We start from the raw sequence: 24,508 nt of genomic DNA on the forward strand, positions 1-24,508 counted from the left end.
ACACTGTACTGTTGATGTTTACTTAAAATTATTACAAATCATAATGAAATGAAGCAGAAATAATAAATATTAGAATATTATTAATAAATATTATAAATATTAGATGAAAAAACTTGAATAAAAAAAAAATAGAAATGTTGCCTTGGCAACTAACTCAAGTTTTAAGTACTAAAATTACTAAAACTAAAATAAAAATAACTTAAAGATAAATCGACATTTAAAAACTATGCAACTAATTAAGAACATAAAATTACTAAAACTTAAAATTATATTAAAATTAAAACAGAAAAAAATACAAATAAAAGCTAATTCAAAATATTCATGAATATTATTTATTTTTTGGTAAACTATCCCTAAAAAGAGCTCCACTAAAGTGTAGACATTAAAATCCACTAAAATCATTTTTTTGACATTTAAAGTGGAGAGCAATGAAACAAGATGTGATAAGCGCAATCCTGCTGTTATTACAGTTTTTCTCGATTGCTTAAACACTATAACCAGGCTTTTGAACTAAAATTTCAAAACCATAATGCCATTTATCAAAAAGCACACCCATTTCACTAAACTATAAACACTATTCCCTGTTTTGACACATGAGTCAAATTTGTTGAACTGTCACTGCAAAACTCTACACACAAATCCCTTTATTTCTCATTGCTTAGACCATGTTGTCATGTATAAAGCACTAGCACTCAATATTGTTCACTCAAGTCAGCACAGCTTCAGCTCAGTTAGCACACAATTACCCAAGTGGAAACACTAAGAGTCAAAATTTAACACACATCAATCAGATCCTTCAATAGATAGATAAGGGGGCCCAAATCAGTTTATTGAGTTTTGGAACAATGGATCCAGAAAGACATGAAGGAAGAGATCGAGGAGGGATAAGGAGGTATAAGGAGGAGGAGGAGGAGGAGGAGGAGGAGGAGGACGAAGGGCAAGAAGACAAGCAGTCTCAGATGAAATTCAAGCCACTCTAGTTGCCCATGTCTTTGTCAATGGTATGACTATGAGGGAGGCTGGGCTACGAGTAAGGCCAAATTTGAGTTGCTTTACCGTCGCCTCGAGAACCTCTCGGGAGGAGTGGTGGCGAACAAAATTATATCACTGAATAAGAAACAAACATTTCCAATAGTCTTTGATGAGGTTTATTTTCTTGCAAGAAAAGGCCAGCAGTCGTACAGTAACACAGAGTGACACAGAGTGTGACAGTGAAGGGAGGCCATCCTTCATCCTTTATAGTCTTGACTCCCAGAATGTTATCTTTCTGGGCCAATGATGGTATTTGGAACATTCTTAGATGTGTTCATTATTGTCTCCTTGAGTGGTGGCCCTCCTGTCACCTACCAACACTATTTACCATTCCAATACACTTCCATATTAGAATAAGGTTTGTGTGTGCTCTTTCACTGTCATATGATGGTCACACACATCTTACAGTAAATATGAAAAAAAAAAATATTGAGAGAAAAAAAAAAGTACTTTTTTTTTGTGTGTGTGTGTGTGTGTGTGTGTGTGTGTGTGTGTGTGTGTGTGTGTGTGTGTGTGTAGTACATGAATGAATAAAAATGTGCCAATGTATCCATTGGTTGTCTTTTGTGTTCATCATGTGGAAAGGTTTGTGAGGGGGGAACCACAAGTAACATAACTTACCAGTTTTGGAAATGTTGTTTTGAATTTATTGCACCAGTGTGTTAGACTATGTTGTAGTGTGTGTGATTTTGAGGGCTTGTGTGTCCTGTCTGAGGCCAACGTTTGGTTTTTCAGCAAGAGTGAATGGTTTTGAGTGTAGAGCTTCATTTTGACCTGAAAATAGGATGTTTGGGGAATTGGGTGAGACGTTATGGATTTGTGTTTACAGTTTTGAGAATATGAGGCATAGTTTCAAGAAATGTGTTTAAGCAATCGAGAAAAACTGTAAAATGGAAAATAGATTAATAAAACAAAGTCAAAACCTTTTCTCTGTGTTCGCCCGCTGCCGTTTCACATCCTCATAAGTCATGTTCAGTGCTCTGTGGATCTTCTGCAAAAAAGAAAGAAAGAAAAGGAAAGAAAAAAGGATTTGTCTCAGCATGAGATGAATGAGAGAGATCAACATCATGCTTTTGATTTTAAAAATCAATATTCCAGAGATGGCAATTACAGACTCGGCTTGGCAGTAATCCCTCCACACCCCTCAGAGAAAGTAGCTTATAAGACCCTGAGAGATCAAGCACGGCTCATTTACAGAGTCAAAGCTTTGCCCCATGAATAACAGAGCTGTGCTATTCGTAGTCTTAGTTATCAGCGGAGGGAAGAAAGGAAACATTTTGATGAAATAATAAACTGGCGACAGCTCAAATTTAGCAAAAAACAGCCCAGACAATAAGAAACATCATGAGCATTAAAGGGACAGTTCAGTCAACTTTGAAAATTTGGCCATTTATTCACACTCACATCGATCAAAACATGTATGTTTGGTTTAATGGAACACAAAAGAAGATATTTAGCGTGTTATATATATTATATTTGCTGTTAAAATGACAAACACCAAACATGACAAAAAGCAACGTGAACGTACCACAACATTAGTGTAAATTTTCATAAAAAAAACGTGAATGGTAACCACATCTTATATATAAGATGTGGTTACCATTCACGTTTTTTTTATGAAAAGAGCAGCTTGGACATTCTGTGAAACATCTCTTTTTGTATTCCATGAGAAAAGTGTAAAAACAAAAAAGTCAAACTGGTTTGGAAGGGATGAGTAAAACATGACAGTGTTTATTTTCAGGTGAACTGTCCCTTTAAATTAGCCTCATGGCTCACCTGACTGGTGTGAAGCCAGTATTTGAACTTCTGTTTGCGGCGGATATGTGGCAGAACCAGGCGATAGAAGGCATGTTCTCCAGCCAGAGTGAGTAAGGCCCCGGTCACACCCACACAAAGCAACAAAAACAACCCTGAGAAGTGACGAATGCCCATCTGCAGCGTCTGGAAAGAGAGAGAACACACATAGAAGAAATGATACACTGCAGATTTAATGACCAAATGGGTGTGATGCAGTACTTGTACACAGGGGGGCAGTATAATCATTCTGACTGATATTTCATTAGTCTGAGAGAAGAGCATACCCTTCCCGGAGTGCCTTTGATGGAAAAGGATTCATACCAACTTGAACTAATTGACATTAAAAATCATCTTTAAACCAAAGCAGGAGCCACATCAATATTAGACGGGGAGAGATGATCTGTATGTACCTCTAGATTGTTAGAGCTAACCACAGACCTTAGACACAAAAATCAATCAAATCAAACAGCTCTAATTGTGTTTTTTAATCAAATCTGTAGGTTTTTGAAACTGCAGAAAGAGTTTTCACACTGCATAAAATCAAGCTATGATGACTGAAATGCTAAAACTTAAAGGTACAGTAGAGTGAGTCATTTTTTTAGGTTAAAAAACATTTTCTATGCTGCATTGACATTTTTGTACCTGAATGTCTTTTTTTGTGAAACTTGATTTAGTCCCATTAGGGGCGGGAGGACATTCTTATTCTAAAGAGCATTTGATTAAAAATATATGGATAATAGTTAATTTTCCTGTAAAAAATTACTAAATTTTAAATTAGATAATAGGCAACTTTATCAGTAGAATAGAATATATACATTTTTAAAAGTTGGAGGTTGGTAAGATTTTTTTATGTTTATGAAAGAGGTCTCTTATGCGCATCAAATACATACAGCCTTGGTGAGCATAAGAGGTCTCTTATGCTCACCAAGGCTGTATGTATTTGATCAAAAAACATTTTTTATTTTTTATCAATGTTGAAGACAGTTCTGCTTAATATTGTTGTGGAAAGAGTCAACTTTTAAGTTAAATATCTAAAGGTTTATTTCCCTGAATGTGTAAACACTTTAAGGGTGCGTCCTTCCTAGTCCAGTCCTTCTTAGGCTTGTAGGCTAGTGTCCCCCTCAGCATTAAACGCTAGAAATGAGTCTAGTAAGTGTGCATGGCTACGTGTAAGTGTTCCCGGCCCTGCGGTCGTGGCATGAAAATACTATTAAAAATAAATTTTTGGAAAAAATACCTTGTATTACAAAATTTATAGCAACTCCCAGTATCTTACATTATTGACAGTTTAGTGTTGGTGTTTAATTTACAGCAAAACAAAAGATAACAACAACTTTCATGTCCGAAAACATTATTTTTGTCTTACATTTCATAATAAAATATACAAATGAGCAAATGAAAAAGCTTGGGTTGCTGAATATTCAATCCCTTACTTCAAAAGCACTTATTGTTAATGAGATGATTACAGACTATAACCAAGATGTGCTGTTTGACAGAAACCTGGCTAAAACCAAACGATTACATTACTTTAAATGAGTCCACCCCACAAGATTACAGTTATAAACATGAACCTCGTCTGAAAGGCAAAGGGGGAGGTGTTGCTGTAATTTATAGTAATATTTTCAGAAGTTTAGTTTTAAATATACAATATCTAAATGTAACAATATCTAGTGTAAATGATAAATCACGTTTGAGATTTGTGCTGGCTACTGAATACAGGCCACCAGGGCACCATACAGACTTTATCAAAGAATTTGCTGACTTTCTATCAGAGTTAGTACTGGCTGCTGATAAAGTCCTAATTGTTGGTGATTTTAATTTACATGTAGATAACGAAAAAGATGCACTGGGATTGGCATTTAAAGACATTCTTAACTCTATTGGAGTTAGACAACATGTGTCAGGACCTACTCATTGTCGTAATTATACCCTAGATCTAATATTGTCACATGGAATCAATGTTGATGCCGTTGAAATTCTGCAGCAGAGCGATGACATCTCAGATCATTATCTAGTCTCATGTAAACTTCATTTAGCCAAGGCTGCAAAGCTGACTCCGTGTTACAAATATGTTAGACCAATCACTTTTGCCACTAAAGATTGCTTTATTAATAATCTTCCTGATCAGTTTCTTCATCTCAGCATCCCAGATAGCATAGAAGAACTCAAAATTGCGACAGAAACTTTTAACTCTCTCTTTTCCAGCACTTTAGACACAGTTGCTCCGTTGCGCTTAAAGAAGATTAAAGAAAATAGTCCAACGCCGTGGTACAACGAGCACACTCTGGCCCTTAAGAGAGCAGCCAGAAAAATGGAGCGCAACTGGAAGAAAACAAAACTAGAGGTATTTCACATTTCATGGAAAGAGAGCTCGATTGCATACCGAGAGGCCTTAAAAGCTGCTAGATCTGCTTATTTTTCAACCCTATTAGAAGAAAATAAACATAATCCAGGTATTTATTTGAAACAGTGGCTAAACTAATGAAAAATAAAGCTTCAAGTCCAGAAGTTTCCAAGCAGCACAGCAGTAATGACTTTATGAACTTCTTCACTTATAAGATTGATAATATCAGGGACAAAATTATAACTATGCAACCATCTACTACAGTATCTCATCAGGCAGTGCATTGTAGTCTCCCTAAGGAAAAATTCGATTAATTCATTGCTATAGGAGAGGAAGAATTTTCTAAACTCGTTAAATCATCTAAATCGACAACATGTATGTTAGACCCTATACCGACTAAGCTACTGAAAGAGATGCTTCCAGAGGTCATAGATCCTCTTCTTAATATCATTAATTCATCTTTGTCATTAGGATACATACCAAAAACTTTTAAGCTGGCTATGATTAAACCGCTTGTTAAAAAAACACAACTTGATCCTACAGAATTAGTCAATTACAGGCCGATCTCGATTTCTACCTTTTCTGTCAAAGATACTAGAAAAGGCGATATCCTCACAACTATGTTCCTTTTTAGAAAAAAATGATATCTGCGCGGATTTTCAGTCAGGATTTAGACCGTACCATAGTACTGAGACTGCTCTCATTATTTACAAATGATTTGCTCTTATTATCCGATCGTGGTTGTATGTTACTCGATCTTAGTGCTGCATTTGATACTATTGACCACAACATTCTTTTAAATAGACTTGAAAATTATGTTGGCATTAGTGGAATTGCATTAGCATGGTTTAAATCATACTTATCTGACTGTTATCAGTTTGTAGCAGTAAATAAAGAGATGTCTCATCGATCACAAGTTCAGTATGGCGTACCACAAGGCTCAATACTAGGGCAGTTGCTTTTCACTCTGTACATGCTACCCTTGGGAGATATCATTAGGAAGCATGGAATTAGTTTTCACTGTTATGCTGATGATACTCAGCTCTATATTTCTTCATGCCCTGACGAAACTTACCAATTCACAAAATTAACGGAATGCATAGCTGATATAAATAAACTGGATGACTAGTAATTTCCTACTACTTAATTCTGAAAAAAAAACAGAGATTCTAATTATTGGACAAAAAACTTCCTCATGTAATAACCTAGAATACTGTCTAACACTTGATGGCTGCGTCATCGTCGTCGGTTAGGAACCTGGGTGTGCTCTTTGATACCAATCTTTCATTTGAAAGTCGCGTGTCTAGTATCTGTAAAAACGCATTTTTCCATCTTAAAAATATATCTAAATTACGTCATATGCTTTCAATGAAAAATGTGGAACAATTAGTTCATGCGTTCATGACATCAAGGCTAGATTATTGTACTTGGGCTGAACACGCAAATGCGGGTTTGCGTTTTTGAGGTTTGCGCAGAGATAACGGATAATCGTTTGCACCTTCAAACCTATTTCAGGGAGTGCGTTCTCGAGACACCAGGCACTGTTTTTTGCAGATGGGCAGCCAGAGCGCTTTAAGGGTTTTCCTGTTAGAACGGTGTTGTGTGGTGTAGCGGCCCCTAAGTTAATAACTAACCATCTTCGCAACAGAAGTGAATCAATCAATCAAAACTAACTTTAGCTGGACAATAACTTTATCCTAGAGCTGTTGTAAAGCCTAAACAATCTGTTATGGCAATTTCCTATTATCACTGTAAAGCTGCTTTGAAACAATCCATATGGTTAAAAGCACTATATAAATGAAGGTGACTTGACTTGACTTAATAAACTCAGATAAGCTCAGTACTGACTCGTTTTCTGTCTGTTTACTTTCGTGAATTGAAATGTGCAAAGGATTGTGGGTGATTTAAGGCCGTGAAGGATACATCCGATGCATCCTTCAAAACAGGACGCAAAACGAAGGCTGCCTTCAAATGATCCTTCAAATTGATGTGGTCTTCAGCGACGTGTGGTGATGTAGCCGCTGAGTTACGCAGCCTTTGTAGGATACAGCCTTCCGTTTGAGAAACACACTAAGACTCAAAACAACCTCTGTTTGTTTGAGCTTCCTAAGCAGCCCGACATAGCAACAGCGGCTCAGCCAATGGAGTGAGTTTGTGGTGGAGCTATATGTTTGTCAATCAAGGGAAGATGGGAGGAGTGTTCGGGGAAACCCTTTTGAAAACCGTCTCTAGCTTTGCACTTTTGTTTGGTGCAGATATTGCACAACCGAAACAGAGACTACAGAAAAGAAAAGAAAACTACATGAATTAACTTACAAGTCTTTCATCTGTGTGTTTTGACCGCAGGGCATGAGACCTGTGTCTTGCCAGAGAAACTTTTCATCTGCTCTATAGCTCTAGCAAACTCTTTTTTTCCGGGTACCTTGTGTTCTCAAAACCAATGAAAAAGCAGGTGAAGTCAGATTCACTGTGTATTTTACTTATCCACAAGTACGAATTCAATCCTGTAAATCTTGTGAGGACACTACGTTCTGCCAATCAAACAGCATTCTGGGAAATAACACATCATATTAGCTCTCTCTCAAACATGTTCACTTGTCGGATCGATTCAAAACCGAATGTATCTTGCGTAGGTTTTAACCAGCACACAATGCTTTGTCCTCATGTTCTCATCCTTCAATGAGCCTCTGATGCCATAAGAGCACAGAGATTTGAAATGGAAATGAGGAATAATCTTTTCTGCTCAGGCAATGGTAATTTTCCCCCCTGAAATTAAGAGATGAAAAAAACATGCCCTGCTCCAAGCTTAAAGCATTCGACAGCACTAAGAAATCTGTGTTGTAGAAGAGAGGGATAGTTCGGCCTTAATTTCTTCCTCTGCATGTCAGTCGTCAGCTGATCAGCACGCTCCAAAAGTGTCATTTACTCTGAAATCTTCTGAGGTTTCGAGCAGATCTAACACACACCTCTGTCAGCACCGGAGATAATGACACAAGATAAGTTAGTGAAGGTACTGAGCCAAATCAATATGTAAAAACTGAAGCCTCTCTGCCACCGATCGCTAAAGCAAACATCACTTACTCACATCAGCCTGTAAGACTTAAAGGGGCTCTGTGGAAATGATAAACATTTGAGCTCTCTATTGGCTCTTTCATATGAAGAATGACAGGATGGTGCCACCACCATGATCTCAGAAGATTTGTTTGATTTGATAATGCATCAAGTAATTAATTAAAGAAAAATGTAATTTGGTAGTGCATGACAGGCAGGTTTGGAGGTTTGATTGATTGGCACAAATATTTTATGACTGAGCTTTAAGAAAGACCTCATGAAATGGCGTTGAACGCAGTTTTATTATCTATTTTTTTGAAACAGGAAGCTGGGATATTTCAAAGTCAGTAAACCATGATTTCCGACTTGCTAGTCAGAGGCAGGTGGAATTAGTGGGAAGGACATTCCTATTCTAGAGAATGACAGAATTAGGACACACCCATGAGTGCAAGATGATGTCACCACTTTTTTGTCCCGTTCCCCTGTAAGATTTTAAATATAACGTCATTGCATAGGAAAAGTATCAACGACCCCTCGCTATTATCCAAATAAAACCGTCATTTACAGACAAAGTGTTCAGACAATGACGTTAAAGGTGCTGTAAGCGATCCCGGGAGACGTTACTTCTTGTTGACATTCGAATTGTTGTCAAACGGAGGCTAGCTAGACCCTCCCTCCTCCTCATCCCGTCTCCTCCCTCCTCCCCTCCCTTCCGACATAAAGGAAAGTCCAAATAGTCACTACAAACAAAGTTAAGTTTTACTGATACTTCATTCAATGTGTAATGTCGCCAAGTTAGATAAATGCTTTTATATATTGCAGAACAGAATGCAGAAAAAGAGAAACATTATCTTAAAATCGTCTCGCCACCTGAGGTTATAAATAGCTCCCATACAAGGACGCAATAATAGCATGATAAAGATAAACATAAACAACGGCGGCGGCGTAAACAAATTTAGTCAAAGTTGTCAATAGCCTATAAATGAACATTCAAATTCATAACAAACAGTGGATGAAAACAATCATTCACACAAATTGTCACCCTACTGTGAATTTGCGTGATCATTTACAATAGAGATTGATCGCTGCTAGAAACATACATGTTGTATTCACCAAAGTTAACGCTGACTGCATAGATCTAGCTAATTACATCCTTGTGTTGGTTTAGCGAACATGAACGTCAGTTTAGAAAGAAAAATGGATTTACCTGTTCTGCAAAAACAGAGCAACTATGTCGGCTGGGAAGCCCTTCTGCCAGCGGAGTTCTCGCCACCTTTTAAAGGTTTTTCCGATGTAAATTCGGGACTTCGTGCGTTCCTTATCCTTGTCCCTCTTCTTTGCAATTTGTTCATCGGAACGTCGTCTCTTTGGTCGTGTGTCGGCCATAATTCAAACTTCCCTCTTCATGCTTCTCTGTTCTCTCTCCTCCACACACCCCCTTCACATGCACGCGCACTAACCCCCCAAACCCCACCCTCCTATAGTTCTTGTCGGTTATTGGCTGGAACTCTGTTTATTATGTTTTGTGGTGCGGGTGAGCCCAGTTTGTTTTTGTTGCCGTTTGTGGAGCCTGTGGTGTCTAGTGAGACCGTGTTTTTTTACAGTGTGTTCAGGGGACAGGCAGCTAGCGGATAGTGAGGAGATGTTTGCTGTATGTGACACAAAAATGTTTTGGCCTAAAAAACGCGTCGCATCACTTACAGCACCTTTAAAGGTAGGGTATAGGCACTTTTTTTATAAACACTTTTTTTATACTGGTTGAAACTCTCTTCACATTCTGATAGCAATCAATAAAAGAAGTGGTCTAAATATTAAAACATATCTTCTGTGGAAGTCTCAGGACCAAAAATTGCTCGTCCAATCATTGCATTTGGTCTGAATGTCCTGATGTCCTACCTGCATACAATATCCAACACTGTACAATATCCTGTACAATATCAAAACAAGCTATTTCTAGAGCATGATTACATAAATGTATTTTTTATAATGCGGTGGATGTTTTAATCTATGAAACTTGCAGGATGTTTTAAAGACCTCATCAAAAGATCAAGGAGAATTAGATTTCTCATTTTATGAACCCTTTAAATTTCTGAATTAAAAATCTTTGGATATTTTTTTAGAAGTATGTCAGCTGAACTTAATTATTTATTTTACATTTATTTATTTATCTGAGATTTATTTAGCCATGTGAAAAATACATTAATTTCTCTTTATATATTATGCCTTATTTATTTGCTGTATCACTTAATAATCTCCATTTAACAACAATATAACTGTATCTAAAAACATCTAGGTGAAATCTAAATGTAACATTCAACCACAAAATCCAATCAACACATTTACATTTACATTGCTTGGATAACACCATCAAACAGTTCAAATGTATGAGATCGGAAAGTGACACTGTCAACCATGAATTCATTACATGCTTCTAATCTGGTTAAAAGGATTTAACTGATATAGGAATTATACAAATACATATTTATTAATTTGTTAATCATAAAACAAAATGACCCAGTTCGGTTTTGGGCCACCTCTGAAGATTTCTTGCACTATGCATGCACCCTGGTTCATTTTAATTTTCACTTTCAATTAAACTGAAACCTGCTCACCTCTGTAACAGCAAAGACTCTCTTTCCGCACGGCACAACCTTGTACCACTTGTCATGCAGCATGTCCATGTAGCCATCTGACTTGTAACGGCTGATGAATTCAGATATGTTGGAGGTGAGTGGCGAGTTCTGGGGCAGTCCAATACCATAACCTGAAGGAGAAACAAAACCACTTAGCTCATCCAATTCATCAAAACACCACCAGAACAAATAGAATATGCTACAAAGGTTCATTAAACTGCCTGTTTAATGATCACAAATTTCATGTTTTGACAAGGTGAGTCAATAACACAACACGTTACTCTACACTTTTTCACTAAAAGCCTCTCAAAGGCTGTTTCTCAATTCCAAGAACGCAAAGAAAGGACTTGCGTTCTCAATGAGACCAGTCTTGCGAGGAGACCTTGAAAGAACAAACTCGGAAAGAAGCGAGGACACAGAACGCATCTTTGTGAGAATTGAGATGTCCTGTGATCTTGCTGCTTAACTGACCATTCTCAGCAAATAGCAATAACGACCAAAGCACAATAAATACAACATAACATCACAAACAAATTTCACAACCTATTAAACATTTCTTTCATATTATTATAGACATTGTATTTTTTATATATAATTTATATCTTTTTTAATTTTGCCGTGTGTATTTATGAAAATGAGTAGCCTATGCGTTACCTATGCTTTGTCAATGTTAAGATTCTTTTTAATATGCCAATAAAAATACTGCTGCTTTCTAAAGGTCTTTATCACTTTATTAAAAATGAAATAAAAGAGATGGACAAATGATTACTTTCACAAGCTATCACATATTTCAAGCTTGAAGCGGGAATCTCTTAAATTAGAACACAAAGTTCAAAGCTTACAGGCTTCCGTACGTCGACTACCCGCAGCGTCTTCTGGGATTTTTTTAATGGTTCGATTCTCTCAAGTCTGTGGCCGTTTCTCAATATGCATTCTTGTCTGTGTTCTTGTAGACTTGTGAAACGTCATCAGTCGCTGCCCAAGTACTGTTCCAAATCAAAGTTCACATCTAGTCCAGTTCAAATCCCCGGATGTGTTCTTGACCCGCCCTTTTATCGAGGATGCATCGAGAGGTGACTTGTGCGGACTTGAGACAGCCAGGTATCCCAAAATGCATCTTGCACCAACCAAGCGTCAATAGCAGAGGAGAATCCCAGCGTAATTTAAAGGGGTCATATAATGGTACATGCACTTTTACAAGTTGATTGTACTTAAATGTGTGTTGGCAGTGCCTGTACACAACCATCATAAAATGATAAAAATCCATCCAGTGTTTTTTTTTATCTTCTTATATGTTTTCCCCTCTCTCAAATCAAGCCGTTCGATTTTGTGACGCCCCTCCCACGATTGTTGATTGACAGCAGCGTTTCAACACAGACCCACCCTCGCTCATGAGCGAGCTGTCAATCATAGTCCGCGCGGTCATTGTTGATACGCTGGAGCACTGTCTATGAGCAGAATGGTGTCTAAGTGATTGTGGTGTTCTGTTCTTGGGTGCAATAAGGAACACAGCAGTCATTTTGATGTTCCTAAATCCGAACCGCTGAAGACGCAGTGGCTGAGTTTGTTTTCGAAGGGAATATTCCCCACGATCAACGTCAATGCTTTCATGTTTGCGCAAATCATTTCACACACCAGACTGCTTTACAAACGAGGGTCAGTATAAAGCTGGTTTTGCTAAGAAGCTGCTCCTGGAAAAAGGATCGGTACCAACTATTCGTGTTCCTGCTGCACCTCCAGAAGAACTGAAGCGAGTGTAACGTTTTATTAACCTTTATATTAATCTTTATATTAATCTTTGCAAATCGCTTGCTGCACAGGTTTACACTCAGACATTACGGCATGTTTTCTATGTACGACGTTCTCAATATAATTCATAATCCCACGTTTATAATGAACAACGTGTTATGGTTATTGTGTTATTGTGTTACAAACGGTGTACGCACAGAACAGAGGGGCAGGGTGAGCAAAGCTCATTATCATTTAAAGACACATGCACTTAACTTTTAATTTAGACCCTTAAGAATCATATTAGCTTGTACAAAAATGGCACTATATGACCCCTTTAAAAATACTGCTGTTATTGTGTCACGAAATGTAGTTTTAAGAATTTTTCAGTCGAGAATGTAGTTGATTAAAGCTCAAATATGTGGTTTATTTATAAAGATAGCGCCTATTTTAAAATTTTATCCAACGTTTTCGGAGTTGTGAGATCCAGGTGATCACCGGGCGCTCAGTGTTCATATACCCCGCCTGGAACAGCCCTTCCTCGGCTAGTCCTTCTGACGTTTGCCGCTGGCTCTGATGTCTCTAGTCTATAGTCTATAACTTGTATAGTCTAGTCTCGAGATATAATTTGTTCTTGTGTATATCTAACAGCCGATCTTTGGTCTCTTTAATCCATAATTTGTTCCCTTGAAAATCTTTTGTCTGAGGGCAGAGTGAAGTTTCATAACTTTATATATTTAGGCTATTTAACTTTAACATTGTAGCCTACTAGATAGGTGACTTATGTTTTACTGAATCGTTTGCTTTATTTCTTATTGTATAGCTTCTTATACCTTTTAGGCTACTTATTATTTTATAATGGCTATTATTGATCATTAAAACATTTAACATTTAACAAAAAGGGTTTTGTCATTTTATTTTTTTTATTTAAAATATTTATGTACATTCTCTTCACTCTGTGGTAGGCTACATGTATAATAAAATAAAATTGCACAACCCTGTCTCTTTTTGTTAAATGTCAGTTTTAATGATCAATATTATAATGTTTCACTTTTTTTTTTTAAATGAAAACAAAAAAGGCAGGGTTGTGTTTTATAGTTCTTGTGAAGATAATCATTGTAGCTGCCTGAACTGAACCACATTTGTGTGGCTATTCATATGTTTAAGATTTTTAAATGAAAATGAAAAGAGGCAGAGTGGTGTTTTATCACATATTTTGTTTTATTGTTGCCTAAATATATATAACCAGCCAGAGCGAGCTGAGTGACACTATCAAGAACGCTGCTGTTCCATTTGCAGAATTACCAGACTTGAGTCCTTCCGTCCTCAGGAGTTCGTTCTCCTGAGTCGAACTTGGCAAGTCCGAACTACCAAGGATGCAAGTCCGAAGTCTGCGTACTTGGTATTGAGAAACGGCCTGCATTCGATGCATCCTCGATATCAAGGACACATCCAGGCACTTTCATGCGTCCTCTGTACGACGGTTGATGATGACGTAGTATGAGAACATAAGGGCTTTCTCACTCACTGCTCACACGCTGATTGATTGCTCCTGTCTGCCTTGCTGCTGGTTTGTGTCTGTATGCTACGTGTAGCTTTCTGCTTTGAATCTCTATTTACTATCATTCCTTGTTGTTTATATTGCTAAATATAACTTACTCATCAGCATATATTAGATATGGTCTAATATTGCCTATCACATTAATTTGACATCGCTAGCTTTTATCTAAATCATTATCGCTAGCACAACATGCAAGTATCTCGCTAGCCTGTTAACCTGCCATCATGCGCGCTCGCACCTTTTTTACGAGTCTATTAAACAACTGTGGTAAGTAGGATCAGGATCAACAAGTATCAAGAAGTAGGATCAACAAACACAGTGAATAATGTCTTCTCCTGTTATTGTCACTTGCACTTTGTGTCACATGTTTAGTATAGCCTTCTCTGTCAGCGGTGAGGACTACACATGTGATAAATGCAGGGAGATAGTCAGGCTAACGGAGAAGATTTCAAAACTGGAGACACGCATCCAAACTTTAATCGAGGATAGTAAGAATTCAAGGGCTTTAGATACTGATTTGGATGCGACTAGCTTAGTGAACTCTGGTCATTGTTCGGTTCCGGCTGTAGAGCCCGTGCAGCAGGGCAACTGGGTGACCGTGAGACTCTGTAGTCGCCATTACCATAACAAATAGATTCTCCCCACTCAGTGAAACACCAACTGTGAATCCTGCTGAATGTGCCCTAGTTATTGGCGATTCTATTACACGGAACGTGAAAATAGAGACACCAGCCACCATAGTCACATGTTTGCCGGAAACCAGAGCGCCTGACATCAAAGCAAATTTAAAAGTGCTGGCTAATGCTAATTGTAAATTCTCTAAGATTATTATTCACGTCGGCACTAATGATGTTCGACTTCGCCAGTTGGAGATCACCAAAATTAAAGTTAAAGAGGTGTGTGAACTCGCAAGTACGATGTCAGGCACAGTAATTTGCTCTGGCCCCCTTCCTGTTCGCAGGAGTTATGAGATACTAAGTAGACTGCCCTCACTCAATGGCTGGCTGTCTAAGTGGTGTCCGCAAAATAATATAGAATTCATAGACAATTGGAAAAGTTTTTGGGGCAGACCTGACCTGTTGAAAAGAGATGGTATTCATCCCTCCTGGGATGGTGCTGCTCTTCTCTCTATTAATATGGCACATAGACTTAGAGCTCAAACATGAATTGGGGCTCAGGTCAGGAAGCAAACAGACTGGCTAAACCGACCGTCTGCTAGCTGTCTCACGTCACTGAGGTCAGATAAATCATATCACATAGAGACTCTTTCACCTAGATATCATCCAGAGACTGTGTCTGTTCCCCGAATTAGGACATACAAAAAAACTGCTAAACCCATTTAAGGGTAAAAATTTAATTGATGTTCAACAAATAAAAAAAAAATATTGCTGAATATTCAGTCCCTTACTTCACTAAAGCACTTACTGTTAATGATATGATTACAGATTATATAACCCAGATGTGCTGTGTTTGACAGAAACCTGGCTAAAACCAGACGATTACATTACTTTAAATGAGTCCATCCCCAAAGATTACTGTTATAAACATGAGCCTCGTCTGAAAGGCAAAGGTGTTGCTGTAATTTATAGTAATATCTTCAGAATTACTGAGAAGTCTTGTTTTAAATATAATTCTTTTGAAGTGTTTGTGCTTAATGTAACACTATCCAGTGTAAATGATAAATCACGTTTGAGATTTGTGCTGGCTACTGTCTACAGGCCACCAGGGCACCATACAGACTTTATCAAAGAATTTGCTGACTTTCTATCAGAGTTAGTACTGGCTGCAGATAAAGTCCTAATTGCTTGTGATTTTAATATACATGTAGATAACAAAAAAGATGCATTGGGATTGGCATTTAAAGACATTCTGAACTCTATTGGAGTTAGACAACACGTGTCAGGACCTACTCATTGCCGAAATCATACTCTAGATCTAATATTATCACATGGAATCAATGTTGATGCAGTGGAAATTCGACAGCCGAGCGATGCAAATTATGCAAATTAGGCTTCATGAATAAAATGACATTTTGACTAAATTAAATTTCTGTTTTAGTTTTTATAAGGGCCAGTTCACCAAAAAGTGTATATATTTACTCACCCCTCATGTCAAAATCACAGCTGACAGTTTGGACTGACTTACTGTAAGAGTTAGTAAACAATTACAGTTTTAGCTATTCATTTAAGCTGTGTCAGAAATCAGACACCTGACGTCGGAAATGTGGACAAAAAATGTGAGAGCAAGGATGTATGATGTAGTGACAGGAGGGGTGTGTCATTCTGGGCTGTCTCACAGGTGAGATATGATGTGGTTGGGGCTTAAGAGTACTATCATACATATGTCACTGATAGACCTGTGTTCCTAGTGGAAGACAGGCATGAATCTCATTCAATCAGCACACACATGGGAGACGAATTGAAATAAGAAATTGGACGGCATATGGTAATTAGCACAGTTAGGAGTCTTTTAGGAGATTAAACTGAACATACTATTTTAGCCTAGATGGCCAAGGAAGGGTCAGTCCTGGGAATGGAGAAATTACAGCTAGGACAAAATATAGGGTAATATCAACAAAAAGGAGCAAATATACTAGAACAAGTCGGTGGGCTGTTTTCCCTCAAGCTCTCTTGCAGTAAATCTGTCACTCGACAGGCCCCACTGGCCCCTAAGTGGCTGACAGATCACAGATATTCAAATGTTGACATCTACACATTTAATCACTGCCAAGCTGCAAAATGTACACACACAAACACAGGGGCGAATTCACTAAATGCGTTGCTGTAGCTGCATCTCGGTCTTTAACCATTCATTAACAAACCAGGTGCTGAAAGAGCACTGCGTCATGTGTAATTAAGAATTGCCAGCCCTACCTAATAAGCGACATAAGTGGTTGCATATAGGGCCCTCGTGGCCACCAGGGGTTCAACATTAATACTTGGTAATAATTACTTTGATAAAGTTTGCTTGTGTCTATGGAAGCTTGTGTCCACCACTGAATAAAAAAATAAAAAAGGTAATTGCGTGATTTTTATCTCACATTTAACTTGCAATTCTGACAATTCTAACATAAAATTTTACAAGAGACATAGGCCCTAAATCACAGCTCCAAAAAGTTTCAAACTGTGAGATTCTGAATTGTGACTTTGATTCTCAGAATTGTGCATATACAGTATAAACTCGCAATTCTACTTTTTTCTCACACAAAGTCAGAATTATGAGATATACACTTACAACTGCGAGAAAGAAAGAAAGAAAGAAAGAAAGAAAGAAAGAAAGAAAGAAAGAAAGAAAGAAAGAAAGAAAGAAAGAAAGAAAGAAAGAAAGAAAGAAAGAAAGAAAGAAAGAAAGAAAGAAAAAAAGAGAAAAAGAATTGCAAGACAAACTTCACCGCGACCAGCGGTGGTCGCTTCAAGAGCATTGCATACTGCTTACTGCAGTTCTAAAAGAGCATTGCTGCACATTGCAGACTTAAATATAGGTCTTGTAAGTTGTGCTGCAACCATTTCCCTGTGTGCTTCAGCACTTTAAAAGAGCTCATTTGTCTAAAACAGCAAGCACGGGTGTGACAATGCATCAATTTAAAGAAATCATTCCACCCGTGACTTTCTGGATTGCGTCGTTTGCTGGCTTCGTCTGACAGTCACGATCGCTGCCTTGTGTGTCTGGGCTTAAAACACTCTGTGGTGGCTTTCATGGATGAGTCATGTACCCATTGAGGGAACATGACCATCTCGATGCTGCGGTCGAGACGTTTGCATTCTCAACGACTATCAACCATCTCGCGAGAGCAGTTGTGTGAATACAGGGACCTGGTGCGCCGGCAGGGAAAAGAGCAAACTCTCCCCTGTGCAGAGGATCTCTTTTCTATGGAGCTGGACTCGATCAACATAACAACATGTCTCACGAACGAGCGTGCTCAGTCAGTGCTCAACTGCCTGAATTCATTCAAGGACAGGACGGCAGTTCCACTAAAAGTATTTCAGAGGCTCCTGGGGCATATGGCATCCGCAGCCGCAGTCACACGGCCCGGGTTGCTTCATATAAGACTGCTTCAGCACTGGCTTCACGGCAGAGTCCCGAGATGGGCATGGCAGCGCGGCATGCACTGGGTGGCAATCACCTCGGCCTGTCGCCCAACCTTCAGCCCGTGGTCAGACCTTGCATGTGCGTGCATGGGAAGTAACATCTCCGTTCCCTCCTTACCTCCCTAGACGTTCCCTTTCAGTCAATCAGATTGAATACGTCAGAACGCCTGACAAATAGGGATCCCTACCAAAGCACCATTCCTGTTCCTGCTGTTCCTTTGGATGACACAATAGTAACCCAGTTGTTTCTGACACCTGCTTTTCACTGACAATGCAGAAAGGAAGTCAAACATTATTTGCATGTTTTCAAACAGTCATTAAGAGTTTTGTTAAAAAAAATTTTTTTACTATTATACATTTTTGCATTTTAATCTAGACTAAAACATGCCAGTCCCAAAAAAGAGATTGTTCTCTATTGAAGGTAATTTCCCATTGGTAAAATTGGCTAAAATCACTGCTTCATAAGTGTGCTTAATAAGTAAATATATCTTCATATTTACATCTTAAGCATACATAAGACAATTTGGGAAAAATTGCAAAAAGATGTCAGTGTAGGATGTGTATATTGGGGAATGAGGGGTGATTAGCTTTTGAAAATCTGCTTTGGGCCCACAAAATGTGCTGACTCTAAGGGAGCACCTAGCCACCATGCGGAGAAAGCTCATTTTGGCCGCCTGTATCCGGGATCTTATCCTTTCGGTCATGACCCACAGCTCATGACCATAGGTGAGAGTAGGAACGTAGATTGACCAGTAAATCGAGAGCTTCGCCTTGCAGCTCAGCTCCTTCTTCACCACGACAGACCGGTACATCGACTGCATTACTGCAGAAGCTGCACCGATCCATCGGTCAATCTCCCGTTCCATCCTCACTCGTGAACAAGACCCCAAGATACTTGAACTCCTCCACTTGAGACATGAACTCTCCACTAACTTGAAGCGGGCAAGCCACCCTTTTCCGACTGAGAACCATGGCCTCGGACTTGGAGGTGCTTATTCTCATCCCAGCCGCTTCACACTCGGCTGCAAACCATACCAGTGCATGCTGGAGGTCCTGATGCGATGAGGCCAACATGACAACATCATCCGCAAAAAGCAGAGAGGAAATCATGTGGTCCCCAAACAGGACACTCACCGGCCCCTGGCTGCGTCTAGAAATTCTGTCCATAAAAATTAACTGAAATGCCACCTTATCGTGGTGGAGGGGTTTGAGTACCCGAATGATCCTAGGAGCTATGTTGTCCGTGGCTATATGCCCCTGGTAGGGTCTCCCAAGGCAAACAGGTCCTAGGTGACGGGTCAGACTAAGAGCGGTTCATAAACCGTGACGTTGCCCGGCATGGCGCAGCCGGGGGCTCACCACCTGCAGGAGGGATCATAAGGGGCCGGTGCTTAGTGGATCGGGCGGCAGTCGAAGGCGGGGACTCTGGACACGGAAACTGAAAATACAACATCTACTTTGAATTAGAGATTTCAAACAAAGGCAGTAAATAACACATTAGAGGATGTGCCCCAGCAGACTCCAGTCTTCACTGTAGCTCCTGCATGAATCCACATGAACAACATCTTCCTCCTCTTACATTGAGCTCCACCATTTCTGTCTTTCACAGTGCTCTTTCTCCATTTGTCTCTGTTGACCTCGTCTCCAGCAACTGCTAAATAATTGCAAAATAATAGTTTTTAAACTAACCGTTGTCTCTCTTTGGCTTTTTTTGCCACAACCGTGATTAAGTTGGGCCAGCTGGGCCTTTCCGGAATGAAACTATGAATACTTCTTCCTCATAGCCTCATTATACATCTTTTGGGATACACTGTAAGAAACTGACTGTGAAATTCACAGTAATTAACTGGCAGCAACTGACAAGTAGCTTACAGTAAAAGTATTCACAGTAATTAACTGCCGGCAATTGTCAAGTAACTTACTGTAGAAGAAATAACCATATGTTCTCTGTTTTCATTTACAGTAGTAACCATGTAACTGTAAAGTAAAACTCTCTAATTTGCAAGTAGTGCTTTTTAGTACTGCTTTTTTTTTTTTTTTTTTTTTTTTATTAGACAGGACAGTGTAGCAATTGACAGAAAAGTGTGGGGTGGAGAGAGGGGAATGGGATCAGCAAAGGACCTCGAGGTAGGAATCAAACTCAGGTCACTGGAGGCACAATTGCACTATATGTCAGTGTGCTAACCATTAGGCTATCAACACCAACTAGTTCTTAATGTTTAAGTGCTGTTTAGTTCAATTGTTTCAGCCAAAATAAATACATAAATAAAATTACTAATGCATATTACATGATTTGAATATGAATATCCATTTATTGACAGTCACAGTTAAACAGCTCATCATTATAACAAGCTTAATTTTTCATTCTTCACTTATTGCTAGATGTGTTGAAAACAATAAAATCTCTGTGACCTTCTGGTGATTTTAGAATTTTTTTAAAGTTTGATTAAAGAATACATTTGCTTCCTGTATTCTCTATTCAGAGTGAAAATGTAATTGAATTACAATCCATTTAAATGCAGTAACTGGCTGGCAACCCAGCTGCCAGTGTACTGTGTTTTCCTTCTCTATATACATAATTGTTTATTGAGTTTTCTACAACATTGGTAATTACTGTGATTTTCTACTGTACATAACTGGTTATTGCTAAAACAGGGTATGGGTTGTATGTGTGTGTGTGGTTGTGTGTGGTGGGAGCGGATTATTTATCAAGAGTTAGATATATGGGAGAGCTGTTTGACACACATTTTACATAAAATATTTCACCGGGGAGGTATATATTGAAAGTAGGATTGTTTATTTATATGTAGTTTATAATTATTCATATATACTCTTTTCTAGTTTTGACTAAATATAGCTATTGTACAGTTCCACTGTTATTGCCCAAAGATACGCATCATAACACATGTTGACTTTTTGGGGGGCATTAATCAATATTAGTAGGAATACTGCTAGAGAAACCACAATTGTCCCTCTACACCAGTAAAGGACCAGGTCTTAATTTCTGTGAAATAATATGGAAAGAAGAATGAAGTTGGGAAGAGAGGATACCTTCAAATTACAAATCATACATAGATATGTTCTCTAATGGCTCTGTTAAAAAAAATAAAGCTAAAACTATATTAGACTATTTTGAGGCTGTTTTGTGAAACTTCCCTGGCTCACACCCCTCCCTCCCTCCCTCCCTCCCTCCCTCCATCCATCCATCCATCCATCCATCCATCCATCCATCCATCCATCCATCCCTCCCTCCCTCCCTCCCTCCCTCCCTCCCTCCCTCCCTCCCTCCATCCCTCCCTCCATCCCTCCATCCCTCCCTCCATCTGAGAACACAGCAAGCCAGTCATTAACATATGAAAGGTCTTCACACCTGACAGCCATCAGTGTTTCAGCTGTGAATGTCCATGAAATTTCATGGATTCCTGTATATGTCTGTGTACGCCAAGTATTTCTGGAAATGTACTGTTCTCTGTAACTTGACTCAGGTGTTTTCCGCATACATCCGGCAAGCCTGAAATTACACGGTTTACCACGGCCAGATTTTACCATATATGACCCTTTACATAAAGTGACAGTTTTACTTTAAAATGCATTTTAAATCATTATGTTTTAATCTTTTGTGATGCACACTTATTTAGTTTAGTTTAAGTTTTGACTTACAAAATAAAGCATATGTAAAGTACTTGATTATAATTTTAACTGTATTACTAAATATTTAAAGTTTATATATTTTAAATGTAAAAATTTGCAACTTCATCATTGCAAATGTGTAATTAAAATGACATGTAATACATGACATACAACTTTTAATATAAATTACATTAAACATATATTTTGGGTCATTCCATGTCAAATCAACCACATTTTGAAAACTTCCCTGGCTTAAATTTGAGATTTTCTTAAAAAAAAAAAAACAATTGTGAAGGAAGACTAACATAAATAGTGATGAAAGCCAAAATATTAAACGTAATTGCTGTATATTTGCTGAGTAATCCACTATTTTGTAGAGGGGTTAAATTGCAGGGGGGTAAAAATGACAAAAAGATGACAGTTTTTATTTTTACATAGATACTGGTAGGTCTATAATTTAAATCTGTTTACTTTAGCAATCTTTGAAGCATTATATGCCAACGGTGAGTTCAAAAATAGGAAAAAGCACTAGTGTTTTTTGCCGCAAGTTTGCATGCCTGTAACTCAAGAGGTAATAAAGATATCGTAAAAATCCTTTTAGATTTTGTTTTTCAACAAACATTTATTTTGGTCTCTTCATTTTAAAGACCCTATCCGGTTCAGTTCCAGAGATATAGAGATTTTAATGCAGTTCCATGAGTAAATTGGTAAATTGTACACATTTTCAGTGTATTTTTCACTCTATTGCTAAAACTATGTGAGACAATTACTTTATAAATTAATACAATTTAAAATAACAAATTTTGAACATAAATCATTACTATGGTTACCCTTTACGTCTGTCTGTGGGTTTTGCAATATTTAAACAATGAGAAGTATTAAAAAGAGCTTGTGATCAAATCTCGTAACTCCATTGCCTCCTCAAACTGTCAGTCAAACCTCATAACATCTCTATCCTGAATGAACTGCCACAAGCAGTTTAGAGTGTCTCTGCTTTTTTACTGTAAATACAGAACTGGTTATTTTAGCGGTGTCCGCAAAATAATATAGAATTTATAGACAATTGGAAAAGTTTTTGGGGCAAACCTGACCTGTTGAAAAGAGATGGTATTCATCCCTCCTGGGATGGTGCTGCTCTTCTCTCTAGTAATATGGCACATAGTCTTAGAGCTCAGACATGACAATCTGGGGCTCAGGTCAGGAAGCAGACAGACTGGCTTAAAGGGTAAGTTCGGTATTTTACACTTAAAGCCCTGTTTACAGATTGCTTCTGATGAAATAGAACGGTTAAGATTAAAATTTGGACACATGCTGCTGTCCCGAGAATTTTAGGTTTCTTTCGCTTTCCTCAAAACCTCTAGAATGGGTGTATAGGTGCACTGGAACAATACTTCATAAAACGCATTAAACTTTCATTTACAAAGACGTGAAACTCACCGAGTGGTCAGGGGTGTTTACTGATATGCTCACACAAAAATCGCTGCAAAAGATGCTTTCCAACAGGTTTTATCGTAGTTTTTGTCCAACTCCATAGACTTGTATTGAAAGAGCTGTGTGAGGTACGGTATTACTCCGCCGCTTCTTCTTCTGCTTCTTCTGTGTATTCAATGAAATGCCAGCGGTTTGCTTGCAATTGGCAAAGGTGCATTATCGCCACCAACTGGGCTGGAGTGTCTATTATTCAAGCTCTCAACGGAAGAATCTACAGTACGGGTGTAAGACGTTTGGAAAAATAGATCCACAGTTTTACAACGAATGGTAAAACACCTGTTGGAAAGCATATTTTGAACTTACCCTTTAACCGACTGTCTGCTAGCGGCCTCGCGCAACCAAGGTCAGATAAATCCCATCACATAGAGCCTCTTTCACCTAGCTATCATCATATAGAGACTGTCTGTTCCCCGAATTTGGAAATCCAAAAAACGTTTAAACCCATCTAAGGTTAAAAATTTAATTAAAGTTCAACAAATAAAAAAATAGCTATAATACAGATGAGCAAATGCTAAAGCTTGGGTTGCTGAATATTCAATCGCTTACTTCAAAAGCACTCATTGTTAATGATATGATTTCAGATAATAACCTATATGTGCTGTGTTTGACAGAAACCTGGCTAAAACCAAACGATTACATTACTTTAAATGAGTCCACCCCGCAAGATTACTGTTATAAACATGAGCCTCGTCTGAAACGCAAAGGGGGAGGAGTTGCTGTAATTTATAGTAATATTTTCAAAACCACTAAGAAATCAAGTTTTAAATAAAATTCTTTTGAAGTGTTAGTACTTAATGTAAAAATATATAGTATAAATGATAAATCACATTTGAGATTTGTACTGGCTACTGTATACAGGCCACCAGGGCACCATAAAGATTTTATCAAAGAATTTGCGGACTTAATATTGACTGCAGATAAAGTACTAATTGTTGGTGATTTTAATATACACATCGATAATGAAAAAGATGCATTGGGATTGGCATTTAAAGACATTGTAAACTCAATTGGAGTTAGACAACACGTGTCAGGACCTACTCACTGTCGTAATTATACCCTAGATCTAATATTTATCACATGGAATAGATGTTGATGCCGTTGAAATTCTGCAGCAGAGCGATGACATCTCGGATCATTATCTAGTCTCGTGTAA

The 24,508-nt window shown here is 38.2% G+C and overlaps 1 protein-coding gene across 1 annotated transcript in view; it reads right to left on the reverse strand.

Annotated features, from left to right (window-relative positions):
- The window catches only part of grin3bb (glutamate receptor, ionotropic, N-methyl-D-aspartate 3Bb), a gene marked incomplete at its 5' end in the record, with an annotated part of 114,934 nt that overhangs the window by 3,010 nt on the left and 87,416 nt on the right, over positions 1-24,508 (reverse strand). The window contains 3 exons of the mRNA XM_081358280.1: positions 1,956-2,023; positions 2,809-2,973; positions 10,837-10,988. Coding sequence (XP_081214406.1) covers positions 1,956-2,023; positions 2,809-2,973; positions 10,837-10,988 — 385 coding nt within the window. The remainder of the gene's footprint in view (positions 1-1,955; positions 2,024-2,808; positions 2,974-10,836; positions 10,989-24,508) is intronic.

This window comes from Scardinius erythrophthalmus (assembly GCF_964197995.2).
Source record: "Scardinius erythrophthalmus genome assembly, chromosome: 25".
In the NCBI taxonomy this organism is placed as follows: Eukaryota; Metazoa; Chordata; class Actinopteri; order Cypriniformes; family Leuciscidae; genus Scardinius; species Scardinius erythrophthalmus.